The sequence below is a fragment of the Mercurialis annua genome, linkage group LG5, assembly GCF_937616625.2.
Source record: "Mercurialis annua linkage group LG5, ddMerAnnu1.2, whole genome shotgun sequence".
In the NCBI taxonomy this organism is placed as follows: Eukaryota; Viridiplantae; Streptophyta; class Magnoliopsida; order Malpighiales; family Euphorbiaceae; genus Mercurialis; species Mercurialis annua.
The window spans coordinates 47,291,051-47,317,998 of record NC_065574.1 but is presented as its reverse complement, the minus strand read 5'-3'; the positions used below and the strand labels follow the sequence as shown (position 1 = coordinate 47,317,998).

At 32.1% G+C, this 26,948-nt stretch overlaps 3 protein-coding genes across 7 annotated transcripts; 2 read left to right on the top strand and 1 right to left on the bottom strand.

The window, feature by feature from the left end:
• Window positions 1-291: 291 nt before the first annotated feature.
• LOC126679930 (putative proline-rich receptor-like protein kinase PERK6) lies at window positions 292-5,409 on the top strand. Its single transcript, XM_050374953.2, has 9 exons — window positions 292-381; window positions 666-1,405; window positions 1,778-2,338; window positions 2,746-2,832; window positions 3,219-3,289; window positions 3,412-3,488; window positions 3,586-3,730; window positions 4,230-4,391; window positions 4,883-5,409. Exons 2-9 carry the CDS (start codon window positions 751-753, stop codon window positions 5,171-5,173), a joined length of 2,049 nt encoding a protein of 682 aa, XP_050230910.1. The 5' UTR covers window positions 292-381; window positions 666-750; the 3' UTR covers window positions 5,174-5,409.
• A 9,669-nt stretch (window positions 5,410-15,078) lies between these two features.
• LOC126680948 (dihydrodipicolinate reductase-like protein CRR1, chloroplastic) lies at window positions 15,079-17,097 on the top strand. The gene is made up of 10 exons (XM_050376260.2): window positions 15,079-15,196; window positions 15,260-15,382; window positions 15,464-15,538; window positions 15,628-15,693; window positions 15,842-15,937; window positions 16,058-16,174; window positions 16,275-16,367; window positions 16,469-16,570; window positions 16,672-16,758; window positions 16,864-17,097. Exons 1-10 carry the CDS (start codon window positions 15,086-15,088, stop codon window positions 16,894-16,896), a joined length of 903 nt encoding a protein of 300 aa, XP_050232217.1. The 5' UTR covers window positions 15,079-15,085; the 3' UTR covers window positions 16,897-17,097.
• Window positions 15,620-22,949, bottom strand: LOC126680949 (protein COFACTOR ASSEMBLY OF COMPLEX C SUBUNIT B CCB2, chloroplastic). 5 transcript variants are annotated; one of them, XR_008790705.1, is made up of 11 exons: window positions 22,779-22,949; window positions 20,945-21,046; window positions 19,978-20,182; window positions 19,777-19,892; window positions 19,421-19,492; window positions 19,161-19,304; window positions 18,868-19,021; window positions 18,228-18,419; window positions 18,034-18,107; window positions 16,219-16,975; window positions 15,620-16,099 (listed from the first exon to the last, which is right to left on the bottom strand). XR_008790705.1 is itself a non-coding variant. In XM_050376262.2 (8 exons), the coding sequence occupies exons 3-8, from the start codon at window positions 20,141-20,143 to the stop codon at window positions 18,202-18,204; spliced, it is 870 nt and encodes a 289-aa protein (XP_050232219.1). In that variant the 5' UTR covers window positions 20,144-20,182; window positions 20,945-21,046; window positions 22,779-22,949; the 3' UTR covers window positions 18,030-18,201. The 5 variants fall into 5 exon arrangements, 1 of the variants encoding a protein (XP_050232219.1); XR_008790702.1 differs by having other exon boundaries at window positions 18,034-18,419; XR_008790704.1 differs by lacking the exon at window positions 18,034-18,107.
• Window positions 22,950-26,948: the final 3,999 nt, after the last annotated feature.

Below are 26,948 nucleotides of genomic sequence, written 5' to 3'. Positions count from 1 at the left end.
TAAATGTACAATTACAAGCCAAAAATAGGAAATCCAGCCTATAATAATAAATAATTATCTAGCTAATACAACTCATCATATACTTTGTAATAAAAAAAAATTACTCAACTATATAGTCTTGTTCACCTTTCTTTGACCACCAATCCAACATCGACATGTGTTATTTTTAAGGACAAAACTAGGTATATAATATTGTTTGGGAAAATTAATCAAAAGGGTAGGTGTAGCATAAAAGTAGGAGAAAATAATAAATAAGCCCTCTACAAACACAAGAAGTTTTCCAATTTTATAGGAAGTTTTCTTGTTCATTGTTTCTGTATTACCATTGATAGACTCTTCCTTTTTACCTTTTGAGAATCTTTTCTGCACCCTCTCCAATAGGTATTTTTTTTTCTTTCTAACTCTCTCACAAAGTAGAATAAGAAATGAATTCTTTTAATTAGAAATGTTTTTAATAAATTGCATTAAAAATATTTTTTTTAATTAATTAGGCTCTCATTGAGAGTTTAAACTTATATATTCATTTAAGTTTATGCATGCATGCATGCATGTTGATGTTATTCATTATTTTGTTTTTTAAAAGCTTAGAACAAAGTAATCGTGAAATTTTTCGATATACATGCACTATAAATTAATCATATTTTATGCGTGCTTCTAATTGTTAGGAATTTCGAGAGCGAACATTCGGAGGAGTGGTGGGGTTTGCTCGGAATCGTTCAAGGATAATATCGATAGGAAGTTGATCCTCCGATGGCTTCCGCCCCGCCACAAAATTCTCCTCCTTCTCCAACGCCTCCTTCTACATCCTCCGACACGCCTCCTCCATCATCCTCAACACCTCCTCCCGCATCTCCTCCGCCATCATCACCCCCACCATCTTCACCTCCTCCAACGTCAGCACCTCCACCAGCATCAACATCACCACCACCACCAAGTAATGACTCACCACCGCCACCAGTAGACAACGGCTCTCCCCCGCCACCAAGCGACTCAAATTCTTCATCACCGCCACCAAATAATAATAATTCCAATTCTCCACCCCCACCGCCTTCCTCTAATAATAATAATAACAATTCACCGCCTCCACCACCGAACAACAACAATGGTGACAACAATAATAGGTTTTCACCTCCCCCACCCCCGCCGCCGCCTCCTCCTCCACGATCACGTCACTCGCCGCCGCCGCCAAAATCATTGACACCTCGATCAAGAGATACGCCCTCAAATAATGATGGTGGATCATCAAATAGTGGAAATAATAATATTGTGCCGATTGCAGTTGGAGTTGGGGTTGGAGTGGCTGCATTGCTGCTTCTTGGTTTCATTGCATACCTATGTACAAGCAAAAAGAAGAAAAAGAGATTGGAGTATGATTATTATGCAGACCAAAACCTTGGTGCCAAAGGTATATTATGTATATCTCTTTTTTCTCATTACATGTTAATCCAAATTATTTTAACTCTATTTTTATTTTCATTTTACTCTGCACAAACTAATGAATAAATTTGTTAGTACAGAACAATTATGGTACGTTTTAATTTGATATCAGAAATTCAAATCCATCAATTTTTTAATTTAAAAAGACAAACCGGATGAAATATACTATATATGTTATTATTTCAGTCATTATCCGGTGTAGCGTTTTGGTGTTACATTAAATATTAATTGAACTTTTACTATCAAATTAAAATATAAGGTTAATATTTTGTACTACAATTTAGTCTTTTGAACATGTAATACCTAACAAGTTTGTAATGGTGATGATTTGCAACTACAGGTGGTAACTATTACAATTCACCATCACCCGCAAACAATTGGCAATCGCCGGCGAGCCAAAAGAACGGTAACCTCCCGCCGCCACCCGGTGTCTACGGAGCATGGTCATCATCTCCACAGCAACCCAATCCTCCAAGTCCACAACCACCACTCCCTCCCGGCGTAATGACGAGCAGCGACATGAGCTCCAACTTCTCCGGGCCATACGGACCGCCATTGCCACCGCCTCACCCATCGGTGGCGCTCGGGTTCAACCAGAGTAGCTTCAGCTACGATGAGCTAGCCTCAGCAACAGGAAACTTTACACAAGCGAATTTATTAGGGCAAGGAGGGTTCGGTTACGTGCATAAGGGGGTATTGCCTAATGGAAAAGAAATTGCAGTGAAGAGTTTAAAAGCTGGAAGTGGACAAGGTGATAGAGAATTTCAAGCTGAGGTTGAGATTATTAGCCGTGTTCATCATCGGCATCTTGTTTCTCTTGTTGGATATTGTATTGCTGGAGGCCAACGGCTACTTGTTTATGAGTTTTTGCCTAATTCTACCCTTGAATTTCATCTTTATGGTAATTTTCTCTAAATTCACCTATTTATTTAACTGGAATAATTTCATCAAATAGCACCACCTTTAATGTTTTTTTCGATTTAAGTTCAACCTTTAAAACGTCTTATCCATTAGTCCAACCTTTCCAAACTTTTTATTCTTTAACCCGGTATACATTTTATGCTTTGTTACTTTTTAAAATGACGCTGTTTTTGATTATATGGACAACCAAATCAACATCATTTTAGACATTTATGCTAATATATGACACATAAGGAAAGATTGTGCTATTAGTTGAGACGTTTTAAAGGTTGGACTTAAATCCCGAAAAACGCTAAAAGTTGTGTTATATGTTGACATTAACTCTATTTAATTTTGTTTTTAATACTATTACTTTTTAATGTTTAATTTTTTTAATGATATTTTTAGGTAAGGGTCGCCCAACAATGGATTGGCCTACTAGGATTAAAATTGCCTTGGGATCAGCTAAAGGACTTGCTTACTTGCATGAAGACTGTAAGTCTTCAATTCTGACCATGAAAATTCAAATATTTGCATTTTATTAATACTAATTCTAATTTATTGTTCTATTTTAATTATAGTTAAATCCATTTAATTGAATCTGTTTTTTTTCATGTGGGGATTACTGAGTATTTTGTTAAATCCATTTAATTGAATTAAAAAATACAATCATTTAACGGTAGAGGTGTAAATAAAGTTAAATTCAATTAATTTAATGGAACAGGTTCCAATTATAGCTGAAATAAAATCTTTAAAAGCTTGCTATACTTCGTAAAATTAGAACTTATGATTAAATTTGATAAATATTGAAAACTATTTTGATTTTTTTATATAATTTTTTATAATTGCGTAACGTATTTAATATATATGCTTAAACGCAGGTCATCCTCGCATTATCCACCGAGACATAAAAGCTGCAAATATTTTACTTGATTTAGATTTTGAAGCTAAGGTATAATTATTATGAATATTCCATTACTTGACATTCCATGCCTTTAAAAATTATACCAATGTTTATTAATTTGGATTAAAAATTAAAAATTAAAAATTAAAAATTCTAAAACAATCATGCAGGTCGCAGACTTTGGATTAGCTAAGCTGTCAACAGACAATAATACTCATGTATCAACTCGTGTTATGGGAACTTTTGGGTGAGAATTAATTTATTACATTTTGAACCTTAATTTTTTTTTCATTTCATAAATTGAGTTTCAGTAATAATATAAATTTAATTTAATTTAATTGCAGATACTTGGCTCCTGAGTATGCATCAAGTGGGAAGCTAACTGATAAATCTGATGTGTTCTCATTTGGTGTAATGTTATTAGAACTAATTACAGGTCGCCGCCCCATTGATCTCAATGGGGACATGGATGAGAGCTTAGTTGATTGGGTTAGTTTATTTATTTTCATAGTCTTAAATATAATTTCTAAAAATTATTTTTTTAATACAATATGTAACACATTCAGCAACTTTTGAAATTAGATTATAAATGCTCTCATCTTTTAAAATTGGACTAAAATGATTAAAACTAAAAAGTTTAGGATTAATTTCTAAGAATGAAAGAATATTTATTTATGTTTTTGTCTATTAGCTAGCTTTTAGTTTAATTAAACTTTTGCGATTCATTCGTTAGCAAATAGCTGTCCATCAACTTGTGCATCTGAATCAATTAACTCACACTTAGTCCTTTAACATAATTATGAACAATATTCGCTATTTTTATATCAATTAAGAACAATACTTTTTATTTTTAGATCAATGAAGCATATAACTGGATCATTTTAGTATCTAAATTTGTTTATTTTGTGCAATTTTACATTTAATCGATCTAAAAATAACAAATATTATCCTTAATTTTTAAAGTTAATGTTGTGTTATGCATGAACAGGCTAGACCCGTATGTGCCGCTGCTGTAGAGAGTGGAAACTTTTCAGAATTGGCAGATCCACGTTTGGAGGGGAACTATGACCATGCTGAAATGGCTCGCATGGTCGCGTCTGCTGGTGCTGCCGTTAGGCATTCAGGAAGGAGACGGGCCAAAATGAGCCATGTGAGCCTTTTATTCAACATTTACTACTCAAATTAAATTTATATATCCATAATTATTATAAAAATTAACAACTATTTTCTAAATTTTCAAATAATTTTAGTCTTGGAAATTCACATTTTTAATCAATTATATCTAGAGTGTTAAAAAAATGAAAAGCCTGATCAATAAAAATAATACTATAAAATATAGTATCTTAAGTTATTTTCATGATAAATTAAATATTAGTTTTATTTTTTTTGCAATAACACACAAATTTTCTTAAATTTAGGTAGATTATGTGTTCTTTAGTTATGAACTGATCTATCATTAAAAAATTGAAGGACTAAAAAATATTTATATTTTTATTAATTAGACCCTTCATCTTTTTTATTTGTTGTTTGAACATAATTGTCATGACTCATAAAATTGACGTAATCTACTTTTACATAAAATTATTTGTGTATTTACTATCGATTTTTCTTATGTTGATGACTAATTTGCATACGAAACAGATTGTTCGAGCATTAGAAGGCGACATGTCGTTGGATCATCTAATTAGCGAGCCGGTAAAGCCCGGACAAAGTACAATAATCAGCTCAACTTCAGGCAGTTCTGACTATGAAAACACATCTTACAGTGCAGACATGAAGAAATTCAGGAAGGTGGTAATGGACAACAGCCAAGAATATGCAAGTAGTGAATATGGTCATACAAGTGAGTATGGGCTTAACCCTTCCTCTTCAAGCAGTGAAGATGCAAGCAAAGTTGGCACTGTCTTGCCTAGCAGAAAGCACAGTCCTTAAGGGTAGAATTGGAATTTGAATTATATTATTATTATTCATGGACAAATTTCAATGACTGAGTGTTTATTATTAGAAAAATATGGCAAAATGATATTGAATTTTTTTTACTTTTGGTAAATGCTAAGAGTAATTGAAAGAGTACTCATTCATTTATCATTGTTTAATTAATTAATGAGATTTGTAAAGAATTATTGGGTTGTGTTTGAAGGTGCATTATTTCATCTCTTTGTTTTGGATGGTTTCTTGTTAAATCTTTACTTATTTATTGTTGATGGAGTTTCTTGTGATATTTGTTGAATTAAATAAATGTGTATTTTGATTGAATTTTATTTCGGTAGTTCATTTTTTTAATGAGTCCAATTTGTATGCGCCGTACTCATCAAAATTCACTACCTTTCAATTATAAAATAAATAAACTTACATCAAAAGATAAGTTTATTTTATTAGGTCTAATTTTTTATTTTTTTCTTATTTTAAAATAAATATTTAAAGTATTTTTTTTAATAATTATATATTATTAAAATATTTAGTTAAATTTTAATTTCCATGAAGAAAAGTTAATTCCTATGGATGAGAGGTGGAATGGGTGGTTACTACTAAAAGAGTAATCATATCTCATTTCCTAATAATTTTTAACAAACAAACACAAACAATAAAAATCATTCATCCTTATTCACATTTTTTTTATTTTTTGACGAATCAAATGACCTTAAGAGTATTTAACGGGATATTCTCACCAAATACCTATTTTTAAAACTTATTTATACCATTTTTTGTCATCTTTCTCTTATTTTCTATGCTACCTATTTTTCTAACTTATTTACAAAAGTACTCACTATATATAGTAGTTTTATCTTATTTTAGGTTAAATTTTTATATATGCACTCTTTTTCTCTATTTTTCTCTTTCAAAGTTCTCTTTTTTTTCCGTTTGATTTTCAGTTTGTCTCCTCCGGCTAATTTTCCGTTCGCTTTTTCGTTCGCGCTTCCGTTCGTCTACTTCCGATGAATTTCTCGTCGTTTCCAGTCGTTTTGCCGTTCGTCTTTTCCGTTCGCACTAGTTCGTTCGTCTCCTCCGCTCGCGCTATGGATTTCTCGACTCATTTTAAATTTGTGTAATATTTTAGGTTTTTTATAATGATTTAAACATTTTGTAAATAAATTATTGTATATCTATAATTTTTTTGTTTATAAAATTATTCTATTATTCATATAATTATTTATTTTGTTATCTTATTTATAGATTTGTTTATTTCTACTGATTTTGTAAAGCACAAATTGATTTATGGTGCATTTATAGTAATTTTATAATATATTTACGTTTTAGTGTATTTTTGGTGTATTTATAGTGTATTTCTGGTGTTTTTCGGGATATCTATATTTTTTTAGTGTATTTTTATCGTTTTTTTAGTATATCTATGGTGCATTTGCAGTGTTTATGGTGTATTTTGCAGTGTTTTCATGGTATAGACCACAAAAACACTACAAAACGCCATAATTACACTATATATACACTAATCTTACACTATAAAAACACTATATATACACTGTTGTTACACTATAAAAAAATTCAAGAAGAAAACCTATAAAAAAGAGAATAAATGATTAAAAATTGAAAAATAGGGTTATGCAATCGGTCGGTTCAGTCGACCGAACCAAAAAAACCGAAAACCAAAATTGAAAATCGAAAAAGGTATTTGTGAAATTAAAAAAAAAGATAGTTTTCGTAAATAAAAAAGTCAGAAAAAAAAGTCAAAATTTAACAGATAAAAGTGTAAATAAGTTACCGAAACATGTATTTTAAAAAATTACCACTTATTTAACTAATGAAACTCAATTTAAATATTATAACTAATCTGCAAGTGGGTAGATACATATTGTTTTCCCAATTGAAAATAAGAGTTAACAAACTAATCTTAAAAGAGAAGTGAAATAAAATTTATATAATTAATCACCACAACTTCCCTCTCCTCCCCTTTCTCTCTTTAAAAATTTTGAGAAGATGACAAAACTATACAAAAAAAGAAAGCAAATGACAATATTACTTAATCAGCCAAATAATTACACCAGCACATACAAAATCTGAAAAATTACATCAAATACATACTCCACAAGAAGCTGACACGTTGTAAGGAGAGAATGGTTGGAAAAAAGTCAAAAATGCGTCAGAATAGGTCAAAAACGCGTCAGAAACGCGTCTGACATGCGTCTGACACGCGCGTCATAACCATGCGTCAGTCACGCGTCAGTTCGTCAAACTATTCAAACATGTATCATTTATGTATCTGTTATGTATCAGATATGAATTAAGGACACACCTGATTATTACTTTTTCATATTTCTAAAACAAACATAAATTTATAAATAAATAAATATATTATTAATATGTATTGTTTATGTGTCTCTAAGGTGTATTTATAATATATTTTAAATTAAAAGATATATGTATCACGTGCTTTAATTAAAATTCACGTATCAAATAATATCAATAACATTTTAATATGTTACTATTCACTATAAATAGAAGCATAAAAATAATAAGTTATGAGGTGTATATATAATATCAAAATATTATTGATATTATTTGATATATTATTGTCTTTGAGGTGTATATTTTAAATTAAAGATATATCACATACTTTAATTGAAATTCACGCATCAATAACATCTTTATATGTTACTCGATATAAATATTTTTAGTATACATGATATATACACATTAAAAAAGAACTAATAACCATATTATCCACTTCATTAGCATTAAAATATATTTTTCTCTTTATTATTTGCAACAATTTTTCATTATGCGTGTAAACTATTTCTGATATGTATAAGAGATGTATCGTATATATATAGAATGTGTATTTAAGTTGTATATTTAACACATTAAATATATAATTTACGGGTAGTTGAAATGTATCTATAACATATATTAAAATAAAAATATGCTACATGCTCTGTAAATTGTATAAAATATTCATAAATGATATATATTAAAGATATATGTATCATGTTTTAATTTTATATGAAAGATGTATCTAACAAATACATCTAAAAGACATATATTAAGGATGTATATATTATGTATAAATTATATATCAACAATGTATCTGTTTAATACATTTTAAAAATATATCTATCATATATATAAATTATTTATCAGAGATATATCAAATATGTATACAAAATATATATATGTAATACATGTAATAAAATTTTCAATCAGTCTTTGAGATGTATAAAAATATTAGTAATAAAACTTAAAAAAATAAAATAAAAAAAGTTCCGAACAACGAATATGTATCAAATATGTATTGCAAATGTATCGGATATGTATTCGAGGTGTACCGTATATATATCGTAGATGTATCAAATATTTTTTTCAAATATCTTTTGTATGTATCAAATATTCATCGGTTGATTCAATTAAATTGATAAAAATAAAAAATAAAAAATTAAAACTTAATTAATTCAATTAAACTTCAATTTACTACATCTAGTTCACTTTTCGATCCAAAATTAAAAAAAAAAAATTAACTCATCTATACGTCGAGTAACTATTTTTCTTAGATAATAAATTTAAAATTATCTAATATATCTGAAATGTATCGAAAATGTATTAGAGATGTATTGGAAATGTATCAAATGGTGATTTTCCAACTTGCTGTTGCTTCATACGATTTAAGCCTAGAAATTGAATCTGCATGCTTCAAGAAAAAGAAAACGCTTGATTTAGATATTACTCTGTGAGGTTCGGATTATCCTAGTATATAGCTTATTGGCATAAATCATTCAATATAAACATAATTTATGAATTTTTTACCCTTCATGATCCAAATTGCAATAATTTCATCACTAGAACTCAATACCTATCTAAAAAAACACAATCTACAGAACATTCAAGTGCCACTTCAAGATTTATACACTAAACAAGTAATAACACACTCAATCCACTAAATCATAACTCAAAATGAAATGACCAAATAAATAAGCAGAGCAATAAAGAAAGAAAAAGATAAAATTGAAATTATAATGATAACGTCCCAAATACACCTGCAATATCTGTAACAGTAATGGAAAAGAATAACACAATCCACAAATCAATTTTTCAGATTTAAAACAACCCAAAATCCATACTTCAACTTAAATTCTCAAACACAGCAAAAAAACCTACAAAAAGTTTTGATCTTTATTTTTCAAAACCCAATACACAAACTTAAAAAACCAATCACTATAATAATGCAGGTTAGTCAATAGTCATCTCCATCAGTATCTTTTCTTTTGTTTTAGCTTTCTACTGACAAACTCTTTTTTCACCCACCAAAGCCAAATCCCCACTCAAGCTTCATCTCTATCACACATCTCACTCACTTCACAAGCGCTCCACCACCCACGCCTCTCCTTCAACTCCACTGTCTCCGCCAACCCTTTCCACCGCGCCGCCCCTCCGACATTTCAAACGCCGCCGCTATTCGTCGAGCTTCTATCGTCTGGCTGCACAATGACCTCTGAGTCCACGCCGCCATTCGTCGAGCTTCCACCGTCGACCCTTCAAACGCCGCCGCTATTAGCTGTATTGTAATAATAATTAGATTCATCTATATTTCATAGATCTTGAATATAAAAGTTTACAGGAAAAAGAGAGAGAGAAGAACAATGGAGAGAGAAAATTAAGGGTTAGAAAAAGAGAAAGAATAAAAAATGACAAGTGTAAGGCTAGGATTAATTATGTAGGAGATGTAATATTTTACCTTTTTTAGCTCATAAATGTAAAGAAAAAGTTAGCATTGATGAAAGAATTTGACAGCCTTAGTATTTTTGTAATAAAGGCCCTTATTTAGCCCATATGTGTAGTTTTCTCAAAAAAATTACTCTTCCTTCTCTCTAATTTTTTTTTTCTTCTTCATCTTTTCACATGTGAAAAAAGGTGATTGTCTGATTTCAATCGGAAATCACCTCCTCTCCATCCATAATTACTGAATATTTTATAGTTTTAATTTTTATTTCAATAAAATATCTCTGTTATGTATTTTTTTAAATATGAATCTTATCATTTTCTTGAACGAAATTTTTATGATTTTATGTTTTTTGTGGTTTTGTTTTCTTAAATCTCTCAAGAATTTCTACTCATCGTTCAAATTTAGAGTCAATTTCTTATAAATCTAAGATTTTGAAGGGTTATCTATCTAAGTTCTAAGAATTCCTTTGACAAAAATAATCGGAAATACTAAGTTTCATCGGATCAAGCTGGTCAAGTGTGTGGCCGATTAATCGAAAATAAAGGCAAATCAAAGTATCTGCTCCAACAAAACTTTTACTTCTTGTTCGGTCGACATATGCAAAATTTATGTTTAGATTTGTTCCTCTGATTCTCTTATATGCAAAATTTATGTTTAGATTTGTTCCTCTGATTCTCTTATTGCTTGTATCTTGCATTGTTAGTATTTTTTTATTTAAAAAATTGAAGATGATATATTAATTTTAGGATTAATGTCATAAAAATTAACCAACTTTACACGTTTTTTCAAATTAATCACGTTCTTTAAAACTTTTCATAAAAATACAACTTTCATTTTTTTTATCAAATTCATACACGGTGCTGTCGTATCACTCATTCATTGGTTAAAAATGACTTACACCTCAGCAAATTGCACCAATGAATTAGTGACATATCAACACCGTATATGAATTTGAAAAAAAAATGGAATTTGATATTGTTAAAGTAGACAATGAGTTGTGGAAATATTCTCCTTAGGAGTCTCTTCATTATATAGGCTTTACAATATGCCCAATAAGGAAGTCAAATATACAGCAATAACTATACAATCAATATACATATCAAATCCTAATTTAGATCCTAAAATCATGCAATTAGTCAGCCCTGAAATACTGCATTTACATCCCTAAATTACTGCATTTACATTCTAAAATTATTGTGTTTCCATTCATAAATTACTGCCATTAACATCCCCCCTCAACTTGATGCCGGAAAATCGACGAGCATCAATTTGCCGACAAGAAATTGATGTTGCTGCCTAGTCATTGCTTTGGTGAATATATCAGCGACTTGAAGATTAGTAGGAATATAAGGAAGAGATATCACTTGGCGGTCAAATGCTTCTCGAATATAGTGACAGTCAACTTCGATATGTTTGGTACATTCGTGGTAAACTGGATTGGCTGCAATCTGGATAGCACTTGTGTTATCAGCATGAAGAGAAGTAGGATGATTCAGAGGAAAACCAAGCTTTGTTAAAAGACTGCGTAACCACACAATTTCAGATTAAGCTCCTGGCATGGCGCGATATTCAGCTTCAGTGGATGACTTAGATACACAATTTTATTTCTTACATTTCCAAGAAATTAATGCACCACCTAAAAACATACACCAACCGGTAGTAGACCGTCGAGTATCAGGACACCCTGCCCAATCCGCATCACTATAAGCTAAAAGTTGAAGAGGTGAATCAGCTGGAAAGAAAAGCCCACGAGTAGAAATCCCATATAAGTAGCGTATAATGCGACGGACGGCAGCGAGATGAAGATGGCGAGGCGAGTTCATGAACTGGCTAACTATATGAACCGCATAAGAGATGTCTGGTCGAGTAATAGTTAAGTAGATAAGACTCCCAACAAGTTTCCGATAAAGAGTCGGATCAGAGAAAAGTTCTCCTTCAGCCTTCCTATATTTGACATTTACCTCCAAAAGAGTATCAACAGATTTAACATTCTCCAAACCAGCCAAGGTGATAAGGTCTTGGGCATACTTGTGCTGGTTCAAGAAAATACCATTAGGTTGAGGATGAACCTTCAATTTCAAGAAATAGGTGAGATGACCAAGATCTTTCATATGAAAAGAGTCATGTAACAGCTTCTGAAGTTTGTTAATCTGAGTAACATCAGTCCCGGTAATGAGTATGTCATCCACATAAACCAAGAGAAGAACCATACCCATGTTGGTTTTCTGGAAGAAAAATGACCTGGACACCTGATCCTGAACAATACAACCATCACGATAAAAATGAACATTACAATTGTTGTCAACTAATTGACCAATAGAGATAAGATTAGTAGACAAGCTAGGAGATACAAACACATCAGTTAACAAAGGAGAAATATCACCAACAGCCATGATAGGCAGAGCATTGCCATCAGCCGTATGAATATCAAGGGGTCCGGTATAAGCTTTTACATTTGTAAGAGGGACAATACTATTTGTCATGTGATTAGAGGCTCCGGAATTAAAGTGCCATGGCTTAGAAGAGGTAATTTTCTTACCTGAAATCCCCAAGGCAGAAAAAGCAGAAACTGTCATTTATTGTACCATTTCAGGAGCGAGAGATGGCTGATTTGGAGAGATATCTGGAGAGGCAGAACTTGAAGCACCAACAGAGGCATGAACAACTCTCTCATGTTTCTTGGGAGGTCGAATGAGGCAACTGGATATGATGTGTCCTGACTTCTTGCAATAATTACAGAATTTTTGAGAACAATTGCTTGCAATATGTCCATATCCTTTGCAACTATAGCACTGCGTAGTGCTCATATCACGACCTTTATGCTTCCCTTGTGCTGCATAAGCCATAGGAACAGGAGCACTTTCACTAGATTGCTGGCTCATGGCAGCATGAGTAAGAATACGTTGTTCCTCACGAAGAAGCTCATTAAAGCAAACATCCAGTGAAGGTATGGGAACACGATTCATGAGATTAGAGCGTGTAGCTTCAAAATCAGGTCTCAACTTCATTAAGAATTGATCCCTCTTGCTGGTTTCATGCACAGCTTGGACAGCTGCAAGAGCTTCAATAGGAACATCAGCATAAACAATATCTGAATATTCAGTCCAGATATTTTGAAAACTAGAAAAAAAAATTCTTCAATAGAAAGACTCCCATGTGTGAAATTTGTCATCTCATACTCCAGTTGAAACCTTCTAGCTGTATTATCTTGCTTATAAGCCCTTTTCAAGTAATTCTACATATCTTTGGCCGTTTTGTAAGGCCTCGGATTAAGAATAAATTGAGGAGCAACAGAACTTATGATCCAAGACATGATGCGAACATCTTGGACTTCCCATTTAGCATATTTTTCTTTGTCTTGAGGAGCTGAATCACTCCCATCAATATGACCCCATAATTCTTTTCCTTTGACGGACAATTGAAATTGAAACTCTCAGGCATAGTAATTCTTTCCAGTAAAACGAACACAACCAAATTCTGATTTTTCAGAAGTCATGATGAACCAGCAAGAATAATCACAATCAAACCAGAAAATTAGAATAAATCACAGAGTCAAAAAGAGCTTTAATCAAGAAATTTTGACCATAAAAAAAACAAGAGAGACTCTTGCTATGATGTTGCAAGTGTGTGACAAGACAAGAATTAAATCCCAAGTCACCAAGAAACACTTGTACCAAAAACAGATACAATTTCAATGTTGTGGCTCTGATACCATGTTAAAATAGACAATGAGTTGTGTAAATTGTAGTGTCTTGACTTCTCCTTAAGAGTCCCTTTATTATATATGGTTTACAATCTGCCCAATAAGAAAGGCAAATATACAGCAATAACTATACAATCAATATACATATCAAATCCTAATTTAGAGCCTAAAATCCTGCAATTAGTCAGTCCTGAAATACTGCATTTACATCCCTAAATTACTGCATTTACATTTTAAAATTATTGTGTCTCCATTTCTAAATTACTGTCATTAATAGTTTTATAAAAAAATTTAAAAAACGTGATTAAATTGAAAAAACATGTAAAATTTGTGAATTTTTATGATATTGCCCCTTAATCTTATTATATGACTTTCCTTTTGTTTTTAGGCCAAATATTATAAAAATGTCAAACCTTTCACAAAAGTCCTGACCTTTCAATTTTGTCGATTTTGGCTAAAAACTGATTATTTGGTTTCACAAAAGTCCTGACCTTTCAATTTTGTCAATTTTGGCCAAAAATGGATTATTTGGTTTCACAAAAGTCCTGAACTTTCAATATTTGGCATGCCACATAGGCGCCACATAGGCAAATTGAAATCAAATTGAGAGTTGGCCACAACTGAAATCAAATAATTTATTTTTGGCCAAAATCGACAAAATTAAAAGGTCAGGACTTGACCTTTTTACGACATTTAGCCTTGTTTTTATCTTCATCAATGAATTCTAAATTTGGAAAAAAAAGGTGAAATACTTATTAAAGGTTATTATAGTCACTAACTTCAATAATTACTATAACATCAATTGACAATGAAAAATGACCAAATTATACCCTTCTATTTGTTAGATTCTATCCATTAAGCTTTTTCCATTGTATTTATCAACACATCTATCTTTAGGCAAATCATATAAAAATAACAAAAATTATTGTAAATTTAGAGACCACGACACCACATTCTTAGTGGATGCTTTAGCTAAAAAAGCCCTTAGAGATGTTTTATTTTGCTGTAACCCTCAAGCGCAGTTGATGTGGCTTGTGTCGAGGATTTCATAGCCGATTTCTCCTTTTAATGGAATTACATCTTTCGATAAAAAAAATATCAACACAAGGATAGAGAATGTGGAAATATTTAGATAGAATACAAGAGCGATTCTTCTTAATTACTCCAAATTAATACAAAAGTGAAAATTAGGAAAGTGCAAGCAGGAAAAATGTGTAAAATGCACAATCAGGATTATGTCAAATACAGACCAATCCATGATATGAAATTGATACAAAATGTTAAAATATTACATTAAAAACAAAGGTTATTCAAACATTGCATGTATATATACACTTTCAAGCCTCAATAATCTCCAACTCTTTGTGGTCCAAAAACAGTTGGGAGTTGATAAAAAACCTTATCAGCAAAACAAAAGGTGAAACTTATGGAAATAGCTTATTCATACTAAAGCTTTTAGGACAACATAATAATGGCAGCCCTGAGTTGCCATTTTCAACTTACAGTTTACAACAAACGTAATAATGCAAAAACTAAGCCTTTTATCTCGTGTTCGATCCAACCTGCTCAAACCAATATTAAGGTGGTCATTTCTTACTTCATGCTTCATTGCTACTTCAAAACTATAATCTTTACTGTTTTATAGGTAGTTATTAATGGAGCAGCAAAGCAAATAGGGAGGGCAGCAGTAATTGCAGTCACAAAAGCTAGAGGGATGGAAATTGCAGGCGCAGTGGATAACCGTTTCATTGGAGAAGATATCGGAATAGTCAGTGTCTGATGAAATTAATCCTTTTCTATGATTCATTTGACAATTAATTCAATTTTCGATATCTATTTTCTCAAATAGCTTTGTGACATGGAAGAGCCATTGGAAATACCTGTTCTAAATGACATTACTATGGTGTTAGGTTCCATATCTCAGGTAATATCATATGTACTGAAAATACAGTTTTGCGTATTAGTCATCCATAAAGAAACTATAATCATAAATTTAATTATGATATTTTGCAGTCAAAAGAAACTGGAGTTGTTATTGATTTCACTGAACCTTCAGCGGTTTATGACAATGTGAAACAGGTTCTATCATCTTTCTACTGATTTCATTGACAAAGAAAAACATCCTACTTTAGATTAAGCCTAGAAATACAAAGCAACACGTAATTTCGTATACGATTAGTTAGCAGCTACTAACTAGAGCTTTCTGTTGACGTTCCTACTTTGTTAGGCAACAGCATTTGGCATGAAAAGCATAGTCTACGTACCTCGAATTGAAGCGGACACAGTTGCCGCATTATCTGCACTATGTGACAAGGCCAGCATGGTGAGCACAGGGTGAGATAATAATACAGTTATTTGACGGTGAACACTTCCATTCATGTTTCAGCGCCAACATTTCTTCTTCACTATCTGACTTGTCTAACTTTGGCAACACGAACAATAGGGTTGTCTGGTTGCACCGACTCTATCCATAGGTTCAATACTCCTGCAACAGGCTGCCATTTCAGCTTCCTTCCACTTCAATAATGTAGAAATTGTGGAATCAAGGGCACATGGATCAGTAAGTTGAATTAAATTTACTCTAAATGTTAAAAAATTGCAAACCTTGTGGATAAATGAAGCATCCAAAATTTTATACTAAAAAAGCCATTCATCAACAGGACCTTCCATCAGCGGATGCAAACCAAATTGCAAAGAATCTTTCCAACCTGGGTCAGATCTACAATAAAGGAGATATGTCGACTGATGTTCTGGTAATCTGGCACTTCTCAGAATGGAGTTATTTTGATGTCAAATGCAATATAGAGAGCAACGTTAATGTCTCGTAATACAACTCATTTACTTATATTATAAGGCTAGGGGCCAAGTTCTAGGAGAAGATGGTGTTAGGGTTCATAGCTTGGTGTTACCAGGGCTGCCCTCCAGCACAACAGTTTACTTCTCTGGGCCAGGAGAGGTGCATTTTCTGATTATTTTTCTGATCAGCAAAATAGATGAAACTGTTGGATTATTCCTTCCAAATATGATAATCCAATAATTTGCCACTGTTATTCACAGGTATACTCTATCAAACATGATATCACAGATGTAGAATGCCTCATGCCTGGCCTCCTCTTGGCTATTAGAAAGGTCATCCGTCTTAAGGTAAATAATTGTCTGATATTTCATTTCTTCCTTGATTCTGCCTGCTTCAACTTTCACAGCCACTCTCAAAAAATACCATTCTTTTTGTTTTTGTTACTTCTGCAGAATCTGGTGTATGGCTTGGAAAAATTTCTATAAGATGTCATATGCTCTTGAATCTCAGCATGGAACTTAGCCTCTGGTAAACTCGCATATCAAATGAAGAATTCATGCCATCCTGCATCAGGCATTCGAGAAAGGAAATTTAAGCGACAAAATTAGACATGGATAAGAAGAATTTTTGTAAACTCAAAAATAAGAAGACATGCAAATTCCAGTTCACCAAATTTTTTAATTCAATTAACCTTTTCAAAGTTTTGGACTTGCCGTTAAATATAAACATGAACGTAAGATAGAAAGATATATATATATATCCATCTCGCAGCAGTCGGGACTCAAAAGCTATAGCTATAACAGAATCCACAATTTCCACTGCTCAGGTGGTAATCCTTAAAATTATCTAATTGTCAAAGCATAATTAATTTTCCTTGATCCTTTGAACTTAGTGTTGCATATGGACAAAGAGACACAACATCCTAGGAAAGTATCACGGATTTAACTGGATTAACATGTGTTCCATGCACATTTTGCCTTCTTCTATATGAAGAATCAATAGATATTTTTAAACCTACAATTTTAAGAGAAGGGTAAACTTTTACTTTCATCATTTAGATGCTAAAGTCCCAGATTATGTTGTCTCTATTTACAAACACCAATTCACAAAACATGAGTTCTGCTTTGCATCAATTTATTTGCAAACTCAATTTTCCTCCCTGGTCAATTACTTTACTGACATAACTATGGACTTTATTGGAAATGAAATCACAAAAGAAAATCCCCATAATAACTAGTCACCGGAGTTTAGAGAAGGTTCTAAAAGCAAAGGTAATTACTTGTTTTTTTTCTTGTGGACTGTGGCATTTACCAAACAGAAAAAGTCTATTTTAGTTCAGAACCCAAGGATTTCTGAAAGAAGCTTTTAAATTTGTGAGAAATATCCGATATTAGATCTACAACAGGAACAGTTTCGCGACTTGGGAGCTAATAAGCCCTCGATAATCAATCTTGGAGTTGGCTAGTAAGTCTACACCCTCATATGATGTAGAACTTCAAAAAACACAAGGAATTCAAAAATAAGTCACTAGATGCACTTATTCATCCAGACTATATGTTTCCAGGAAGACTTTCAAAATAATTGAAAATACAAAAATAAGAAAATTTGGCAACGGAGATTACCTTGTAAGTTACTATATTCAAAAATAGCTACATTGTGTCAACTCAACAAACAAATTACCATATTTATGTGCCGCCTGCAAAATCAAGCATTGACAATGTCATTCATGTAGAGCAGAATCAAAGCAGAGCTGATTATTGAATTAAAGCATCAAACTAATCAGAAATGTATTACAATTCTGGACATGTGTTCTCACCTCCAAATTTGGTTGCAACTGCTTTTATCCAGGCTCTATCCTTGTCACTATATGCATATTCAATGCTTGAGGCCAATAAGAGAAAACCTACAGTCTTTTCCATCTCCTTGGCATTTTTGTCTCTTTCTAAATGCACAGGCTCAACCAGAAGAGAACGAGTCCCCTTTGGGAGCATCTCCCAGAGTTCAGAGTCTGACATAACATAACAATGAAACCTTCATATTTTCCACAGTACTAACAATAACTTCCATGAGTTACATGTAAATCAATTAGAGCTCAAAGGGCAACATCATTTCTTACTATACTAAACTTAGGTGGGCACACTGCATAGGTTTGTCACTGTTTTTTATTACAACTAAGATCACAAGAGTTCAGTAATTCTCCAAAAATAACAAAAGAGTACACTTTATGATTTTAACTTAAGCCAGTTCCCACTGAAAAATTACCAGAATTGATAATTTTATTTTGGAAATCTTAGTTTAGCTGCAGATGATTCATGTGGGAAGATAATCAACAAAAGAAACAATTAAACTTCTTTGTTTCTCATAAGCCATTACTAACCAATATAACTAACACAAACACAACAACTTTGAAATACTACAGAATTTCTTACAGAGTAAAAGGAAAAATCAGATTGTACCTGCAGTCTGTGGAAAATAGATAGAGTCCTTCAGGTCAAAAAGACCAATATTTTCAATATTTCTTTTAAACCAATCAAGCAGTAGGGATTTTAATAAATTATCTGGAGTGTTCCAATATCCACGGACGCATAATTCCCCCTGAACTGATATCAACTGCGAAATCGTGACAATGAACAATAAAATTGCTTTGTGGTCAGCACTTAAGAAATCATTTTTATAGCTAGGATATAGCATATACTACACATGGTCAAAAGTTTAACCAGATTTAAATGCAGTTAGAAAATGAACATACCACACCAATGGTGTTTGTATTTCTCAATAAAACATATGTTGCCCAGGCTAATTCCTCCTTTTGTGAATCAGATAAAGTTTCTGACATGACAAAAATTTGGTCAGTTCCTTGAGGAAGGGTTGCCTGATCCACTGCAGTAGCACCCTGCAATTCATTGCAATCAGGCCAAACAAAAATGTTCATACAGAATCCATTTACTGACAATTGAAGGGGGGAAAATCAATTATCTACAAATTTCTGCTATTTGATGACTAAATTACCTTCAGAAATCTTCCAAAATATGGAAGTGCACTTGAGAATGCTGCCAAAGAAAGGCCTAAAGCCTCTGTTGTCTGCACCAAAGCAAAACCAAACCAATTAAATTATCATTTCAAACAAGAACATAAACAAAAGGGTTATTATTACCGTGTATCACCATCTTTCGCGTTTTTTTCAATTTAATCACAATCTTAAAAACATGTCACCATATATCCAACCTTTCATTATGTGGCATACATCTCAATGTCTTATACGACGTCGTTTTGGTCGTTCACCCGCCAAAAACAACATTATTATGCTTCCGTGATATACGATAACAATAACCCTAAACAAAACAACAAAAAGATTCAAGCTTTACCAGCTGGGGCAGACTTATATCAGAATTAGAACCCAGAAAATGGTTTAATATAAGAAGCGACCCAAACCCATATCCTATATATCTGGGTAAGTAGGATTCATCTAATCCAGGTATCCCTACAATTTATCATAAATTTAAGCTATCAGTTCACAGGTACACAAAAGTTTAGCATTAAAAAGAACAGGGCCTTTTGAGGTTTACCAAACGTGAAGCGAAGAACGGAAAGATTTAGTTCCTGTTTTTGATTGCTTTTTGATGCTCCAGAATTGTCCATGCGAGCTGTTGTAGTTATGGATTTCACTTTTATGGCGCGAAATTCAGGACGTATTTTGAACTGAATTATTGGGTTTATCAAAAGACCACTCATTTCTTTCGTCAGTTGTTTGGGAATTGAAGAAATTTGAATCTGAAAATTGGGAAAGAGATGAAAATAAAGCAGATTAGAAACATTGCTGCAAAGCCAACCAAGCCCATAATAAGAATGCCCGAAGAACAAATAGACCAATAATTGGATTATCATAACTTTAGGATTTTAATTTTAAAATTCTTTGCCTATTTAAACATATCAAAAGTGGACCTGAGATTCCTACTAATAAAGCTCTATCTGCTAATTGTTATACTTTGCAGTAGTTTTGTTTATAGGAAATTAACTTGTAAAATTCTCAATCAATACTCCATTGAGAAGGAGTACTAAATGTCACATAATTATGAGATGAATTAAAATCCAATAATGATTATACTCCGTGGGTGAACCAAGATTTCATTTAAGTCTGGACTTAATTTTTAATCCACCTATAATCTATCGGCAGTCCGGGTGTAACCTCAGTTTATCCCTTAACTTACTAGTACTACAAATTTTATCTCGTTTCTTTTAAAAAAAAATCAACGTCAGCCCAATTTAGAATCTACCTTAGGTCCCTCAAAGGTTCCTCCCCTCACTGACCATAATTACAAATAAGAACTACTAAATAAGTTGTTAAAAGTGTCACCGTTATAAGCTTTTTGTTGCTAAATTTTTGTAGTATTTTGTTAATTTAGCAATACGGGAGTGTAAATAAAATTTATTTGAATCTAAAAGTTTTTATTTGAATTTTTTTCTGTTATATATATATAGAAGAACAAGACTCCATAAATCCATAGTTACTGAGAGAGGAAAAACTGAACAAACCTTTTTGCTTTGTATTTTCTTTAAATCTCGCACATTTTATGCTGACTGTTCTTTGTCTCTCCCGTCAACTCAACTCCATGTATATGGAGCTGGTCACCGAACCTGCACCAAACACATTTTATATTTACAATTTGTCAACGCAAAATCAAACTTGCAGGACAAATTCTGTAAATGCGGCTACAATTAAAGAATTTAGAAGATATATTAGAGAGGAAATTAAATTTTATGAACATAAGTAATACTTCTTCAACGGATACAAAAATCAAAATCAACCAATTTTAATATAAGATCTACTGATCCTCTGATATGACCTGGTTTTATACTAAAAAAAACGAACGCCAAACACGTGAAGATCTCTTTTTTATCTACCATCCATAATCATGGATTTGCTTGATAAATTCATTTGTTCAGCAGTTCATCCTCTTACATGAGTCAAACGAACATAAATCGAACTTTAAAAATAAAAATGTTTATATGTAATTATGTATGTTTATAATTATAAAATTAAAAAATTAGTTAAAAAATTGTTTTTAGAGAAAGGAGTTTTTAATTTTATTTTATTTTTATAATTGCATACTTTTTAAAAAGTTTATAAATTAATTAGTTAATAATACAAGATGATGATACGGTTTAATTAATTTTCTATAATATTTAAATGGCTTAATGGCGTAAAAAATCATAAACTTTAGCGTGTTTTGCAAATTTAACATAAACTTTCAATTTTGGCAAATTAATACACAAACTTTTGATTCTGATCAATTTTCCTTCAAAAAAATAGAGAAAAATGCTGATGTGGACGCCGGAATAGTGGTTATTCTAGTGTACACATCAGCATTTTTTTCACAAAAAATTGATCGGTGCTAAAATTGCCAAAAATCAAAAGTTTGTGTATTAATTTGCCAAAATTGAAAGTTTATGTTAAATTTGTAAAACACGCTAAAGTTTGTGATTTTTTACGCAATTAAGCCTATTTAAATTAACAATTAGAATACACGATTAAATTGATAAAAAATACAAAGATAGACGAACAAATTTTTTTCCTTAGTTTTTTTTATATGTTTCAGCTGTCACGTAAGCCTCAATGTCATATGTGGGACTTTCTTGTTACGAATTGTAGTTTAAAAACTTTGACGGAATACTACTTTAATCCATAGAAAAAATACTTCTAAAACAGTTGGCTGTCATAATAGAATAATCTTCTATATAAACAATAAATACTCCCTCTATCCCATGTTGTATTTCTAAAAACATAAAACGATGTGTTATATAAAATTGGAAATTCGGTTATTTCGGCCGGTTTTGCTTCCAAACAGAACGAAGAATCTGATTTTGTAATTTTTGAAAACCCAAACTGAAATTACAAATAAAAACAGAAACAAATTTACTAAATCGATTTGGTTTGGAAATACGCTTTCAGTCGGTTTTTGAACATAGGGTTTAGGTTTTTACAGCTAAGGGAGTAGCCACAAGGAGAAAGAACACAGCTAGGTCATTTTGAGAGTGATTTTCACCCGAATTTTAGTGTTTCTCCCTCCCCCCAACTGTCAGCTGTAAATCGTTATAAACTAAATTCACAATCTTTTAGGTCATCATTTTTATTTAGTACTTAAATAGTCAACTAATTGCCATTAAATCCAGCTTAACTTTGATTAATTTTCAACAAACTAATCAAAGAATTCCTAAGAAATCCAAATTCAACACACTAAAGCAGTAGCTCTCCAATTGAATTAATAATGTTAATGGATCAAGAATTCATCTAATAAAAAGTTCATCAATTTACAGTGCACAAAAAAGAAAAGATCAATATTTTAAATAGAATTGGAAATAGATTAACCTGTTCGGCAGTAGCAGCGGCTGTCTGAATGTGCAGTAGCGGACCAGTTGCGGAAGATCGAGCAGTGGCAGCGGCGGAAGAATGAACAGAGGAAGAAGATGAAAAAATTGTTGTTTTGAGAAGATAATTTTTATGTTTTGATGAAATTTAGGAGCAAGAGACCTGAGTTTCAAGGTTATAATTTAAAAACAATATCATTTCATAATTTTATTCAAATAAAAATAATAACAAATATAATTTTGAAAAATATTAATATTTTAGTCAACTAAGTCAAAATTAACCTTAAACTTATATTTTTAATATTTTTAAATAAAAATCATATCATTATAAAATTTAGTGAGTTAATAGTTTCAATTTAATTTTTTAATATTTATAATTTTTTCAAAAATAAATTTTAGATTTAAATTTTGTATGCTTTAAAAATTAAATAAAGTAAAAAAAAAAAACAAAGTTTAAAAAATTTAAAAATAAAAGAAGTAAATATTAAATAAATTAAATTTAGCAGGCTTTAAATTTTACAAATTTATAAATTTTATTCATGTTTGTGTCAAAAATAAGTTTAAGAAATAAATTAAAATTTTTAATTAAATACATGGACTTTTTTTACTAACAAATAAATAGACGGAAAGATTAAACTGTTGACGGAAATAAAATAAAAACTCATATTTAATTTTCAAATAAAAAAGACAAAAACACAGTATGAATTTCAATAAATCTTGGATTTAACATGTTGAATCATCGCTGGCCAGTGCCCTAGAGCGTTGTTGTTGGGAATACTCGGCACATGATAGCATCGGCTTTGTTGAGTAGTACCATTCTTACATAGAATTTGGAAGTATGATCCCTTTTTTTATTAAATGTTGGTAAAGTTGGCAACTTCATATTCACACGGATGATCTCTTGCATTATTTCGGCTGAAAGGGGCGATCGCTCTTCAGCTTCAAGTCGTCTAGATCCAACTCTTCGGCTCCATCCTCTTCAAAGCTTTAGTAATTCTCTTTTATATCCTCTTCATCCACATAAGTCGTTTTACTTCTCTGGAGAGACTCAGAGGACTCTCCTTCATCTTTATTCTAGTTCATTGCCTTCTTCTAGCCTGGTTTTTTAGTTCTCTCTGATGGCTTGCCTCTTGCGGGGGTTTCTTCATCTACTTGATCGTTCTGTCTGTTTCAAGCTTGGTTGGGTCTCTAATTTCTTGCATCAGGGGTTTCCCATTATTTTTTGTCGGACTCCCTTGATTTTCTAGGTTCCTCCTTTCTTCTCAATTATTCCCAATATTTGAATTTCTCCTTTCTTCTCCATTATTTCCAGTTTCTAGATATTCGTCTCCATTATTTTAGGCCGTTGTTGTTGAGCTTCTCCTCCTCCTTCAGCCTCCAGATTCTGCCTATGACGGTTGATTAGTGGAGTAATGAATTCATCTTAATGAAGATTTATGTTCTCCATATGAGCTTTTGTCGCGTTTCTTACTTCCTCCACCATCTCATCCAAATTTTCTTGGAATATTTCCAACAACTTCATTAAGGCTTGATGATAGGTTTCTTGAAATATAATATTATGAGTAGGCTCCCCAAATCCATCCAAAGATGGAAGAATGATGGGTTGCCTATCCTTCCTCCTTCCAAATTGTACCCAGGTGTCTAATTTATTAGAGCCTTACCTAAATTGTCAATCCCGGACATGGTCCTAGTGACGACGAAAGATCCTTTGTCAGGAAGTAGTGTTGTTGTTGGAGTCTTTTCTGGACTTTCAAGATCTAGCAGATCCGTTAGATCTGTTTGCATGTTCTTAGGATTAGTCATGTCAAATACCATCTTTAATGAAAATTTATTAAATTTGCATAAAAGGTTATTCGATCAAAAATTTATGAGATTTTTCCACAGACGATGTTGTTGCTATTTTTGCAAGTATGCAAAATCGTACAAGTAATAAGGAGTAAAAAAGATGTCGCTCCCAACGAGAAATAATTTAAATTCGTCTATCAATTCTAATTACTAGTTTAAGGCTAATAAATTAAAATTCTGATTGGCTAATTTTATTAAATATTTATTTGACATAAACTATAAACTAATTTAATTATGATTCAAACAATAATGGTAAAAAAGGGTATTAACATTCTTTCACACAATTGCGATTATCGGTCAACGATTATATTGGCTAAGGTTCTAATTATCCAAAAGCATTGATTAATCAATTCTTACGATCAAATATAAACCAAATTATTAAGCAAGCATACAAACATTGAATTAATTCTCAATATGTTTCATTAACAATTAAAATCAATTGAATTCTATAGGTCTGTTGAGTTATCATTTTTCAATCAATAACACAACACAAATAATTAACTAAAATTGATCAAGTCCTAATTAATATGAAAACAATAAAATTCACAAAACCATTAAATAATTCAAAGACAAATAACTACAAATATGCTAGGGAATGTTTAATTCAAGAAAAGTTTAGCTATACATAGACATGGTGGAAATTAAAATGAATAAAGAAAGCATAGACGAGAGTTAGAAAATAGTTATGGATTTCTTCTCGCGTTTTTTTCAATCCCAAGCTTCTCCGTCTTCGTTCTTCAACTCCTTTTCTTGCTTTTTTGTGTAGTGTAAAAATGTTTATGGTTTTCTTGAATGCTCAATGTGGTAGCTGCGGTGAAGTAGGCACAGGTATCAACGTCTAAGCCCACAGTAAACATATGATGAGTTCCAGCAATAAAATATCTCCCCTTTTTATTGTTTGAGAAAAATAAGGGTAATTAATTTTGAGGGTCACCCAACTTACCCAATTTAACAAAAAGGTCACGGAACTAAAAAAATACTACAAAGTGCTCCTCGAACTTTCATTTTTATATCACAGGGAGGTCACTTAATAAATTCTGGTCAAATTAATCCAATGTGGCAGCCGGAATTTATTTACAACATATTTCACAAGCCACGTCACCTTGAAAAAATCAATTTACACCCTCTAATTTTCCATATAAATTTTAAAATAAAAAAAATATAATTCCACCATCTCCTACCCATCTCCAACCACCCCTGCCACTACCTCACAATCACTCGCCGCCGCCTTTCGTCTGGGTTCAGACGATGAATTTTTGTCGGGATTCATACCTAGACGATGAATCTTCGTCTGGCTTCACACCCAGACGAAGAAACTCATCTGGGTGTGAACCCAGAAGATGAATCTTCGTATGGGTTCACACCTAGACGAAGAAACTCATCTATCTTGATGTGAACCCAGACGATAAATTTTCGTCTGGGTTCACACCCAGACGAATAAACTCAGCAAAGATGGGTGAGTTTGGTGGGTAGGTGTGGTGGGGGCTGGTGGAGGTGGAAGGAGATGGAGGTGTAGGGTAGAAGATGATAAAAATATAAATAAAATTAAGAATTTTTATTTTAAAATTATTTACAAAGTTCAGGGATGAATTGAGTATTTTTTTTAAGTGATGTGGTCCAATAGGTGGCAGCGAGGTGGAGGAGAGAGAGAGAGGGGGCTCAATAGGTCCGGTGTCCACGTTAGAAAAAATAGGATGGAAAGGGGCCGGTGACATCCTTGTGATACAAAAATGAAAGTTTGAAGAGCACTTTGTAGCGCTTTTTAGTTCAATGACCTTTTTGCTAGATTGAAAAAGTAGGGTGACCAACAGAATCAATTACCCGAAAAATAAGGATCAATTTAACAACCTAAGAGATTAGATAAGATTTTAATTTTTTAAACTAGATTTACTTTGACAGATTTCGTATTTCTGTTTGCAACAAAAATTCAAATTTGAAAATAATAGAATTCAAGATAACTTCCTTCATAAGAGTTGTAGTCAATTGATCCCTTTAACCTTGGGCTTTAAAATCGGGCCATTTCGACTTTTGTAGCTCCGGTTATAGTCCAAATACTGAGGTGAGGTCCAACAGGTACGAATTTATGAATTAAAATCTGAAGTTCCTACACAAAAACACAATAACTAAACTAAAACATAAACGGTAAAATGCACATAAATAAAGCATTAATAACTGAAAATGTAAACTAGTTAATCTAAAATCTAAAATAATTAACCCTTAAATAAATATCTTAAAAACACTTATCAAACCTCCTCACACTTGAACGTTCTCTTATTCTCAAGTAAGAAAAAATACTTATCACTTGCGAATCATTACAATAAATAGG

Excerpts from the sequence above, each read along its gene's own strand:
- LOC126680949 (XM_050376262.2), bottom strand. The coding sequence starts at position 20,143 with ATGAGTGGTCTTTTGATAAACCCAATAATTCAGTTCAAAATACGTCCT. Across the intron at positions 19,305-19,420 it reads ATTTTGGAAGATTTCTGAAG|GGTGCTACTGCAGTGGATCA; the intron begins GTAATTTAGTCA and ends AATGAATTGCAG. Across the intron at positions 19,022-19,160 it reads ATACAAACACCATTGGTGTG|TTGATATCAGTTCAGGGGGA; the intron begins GTATGTTCATTT and ends ACGATTTCGCAG.
- LOC126679930 (XM_050374953.2), top strand. The coding sequence starts at position 751 with ATGGCTTCCGCCCCGCCACAAAATTCTCCTCCTTCTCCAACGCCTCCT. Across the intron at positions 1,406-1,777 it reads CCAAAACCTTGGTGCCAAAG|GTGGTAACTATTACAATTCA; the intron begins GTATATTATGTA and ends TTGCAACTACAG. Across the intron at positions 3,731-4,229 it reads ATGAGAGCTTAGTTGATTGG|GCTAGACCCGTATGTGCCGC; the intron begins GTTAGTTTATTT and ends ATGCATGAACAG.
- LOC126680948 (XM_050376260.2), top strand. The coding sequence starts at position 15,086 with ATGGCAGCCCTGAGTTGCCATTTTCAACTTACAGTTTACAACAAACGT. Across the intron at positions 15,383-15,463 it reads TTGGAGAAGATATCGGAATA|CTTTGTGACATGGAAGAGCC; the intron begins GTCAGTGTCTGA and ends TTTCTCAAATAG. Across the intron at positions 16,368-16,468 it reads ATATGTCGACTGATGTTCTG|GCTAGGGGCCAAGTTCTAGG; the intron begins GTAATCTGGCAC and ends TTATATTATAAG.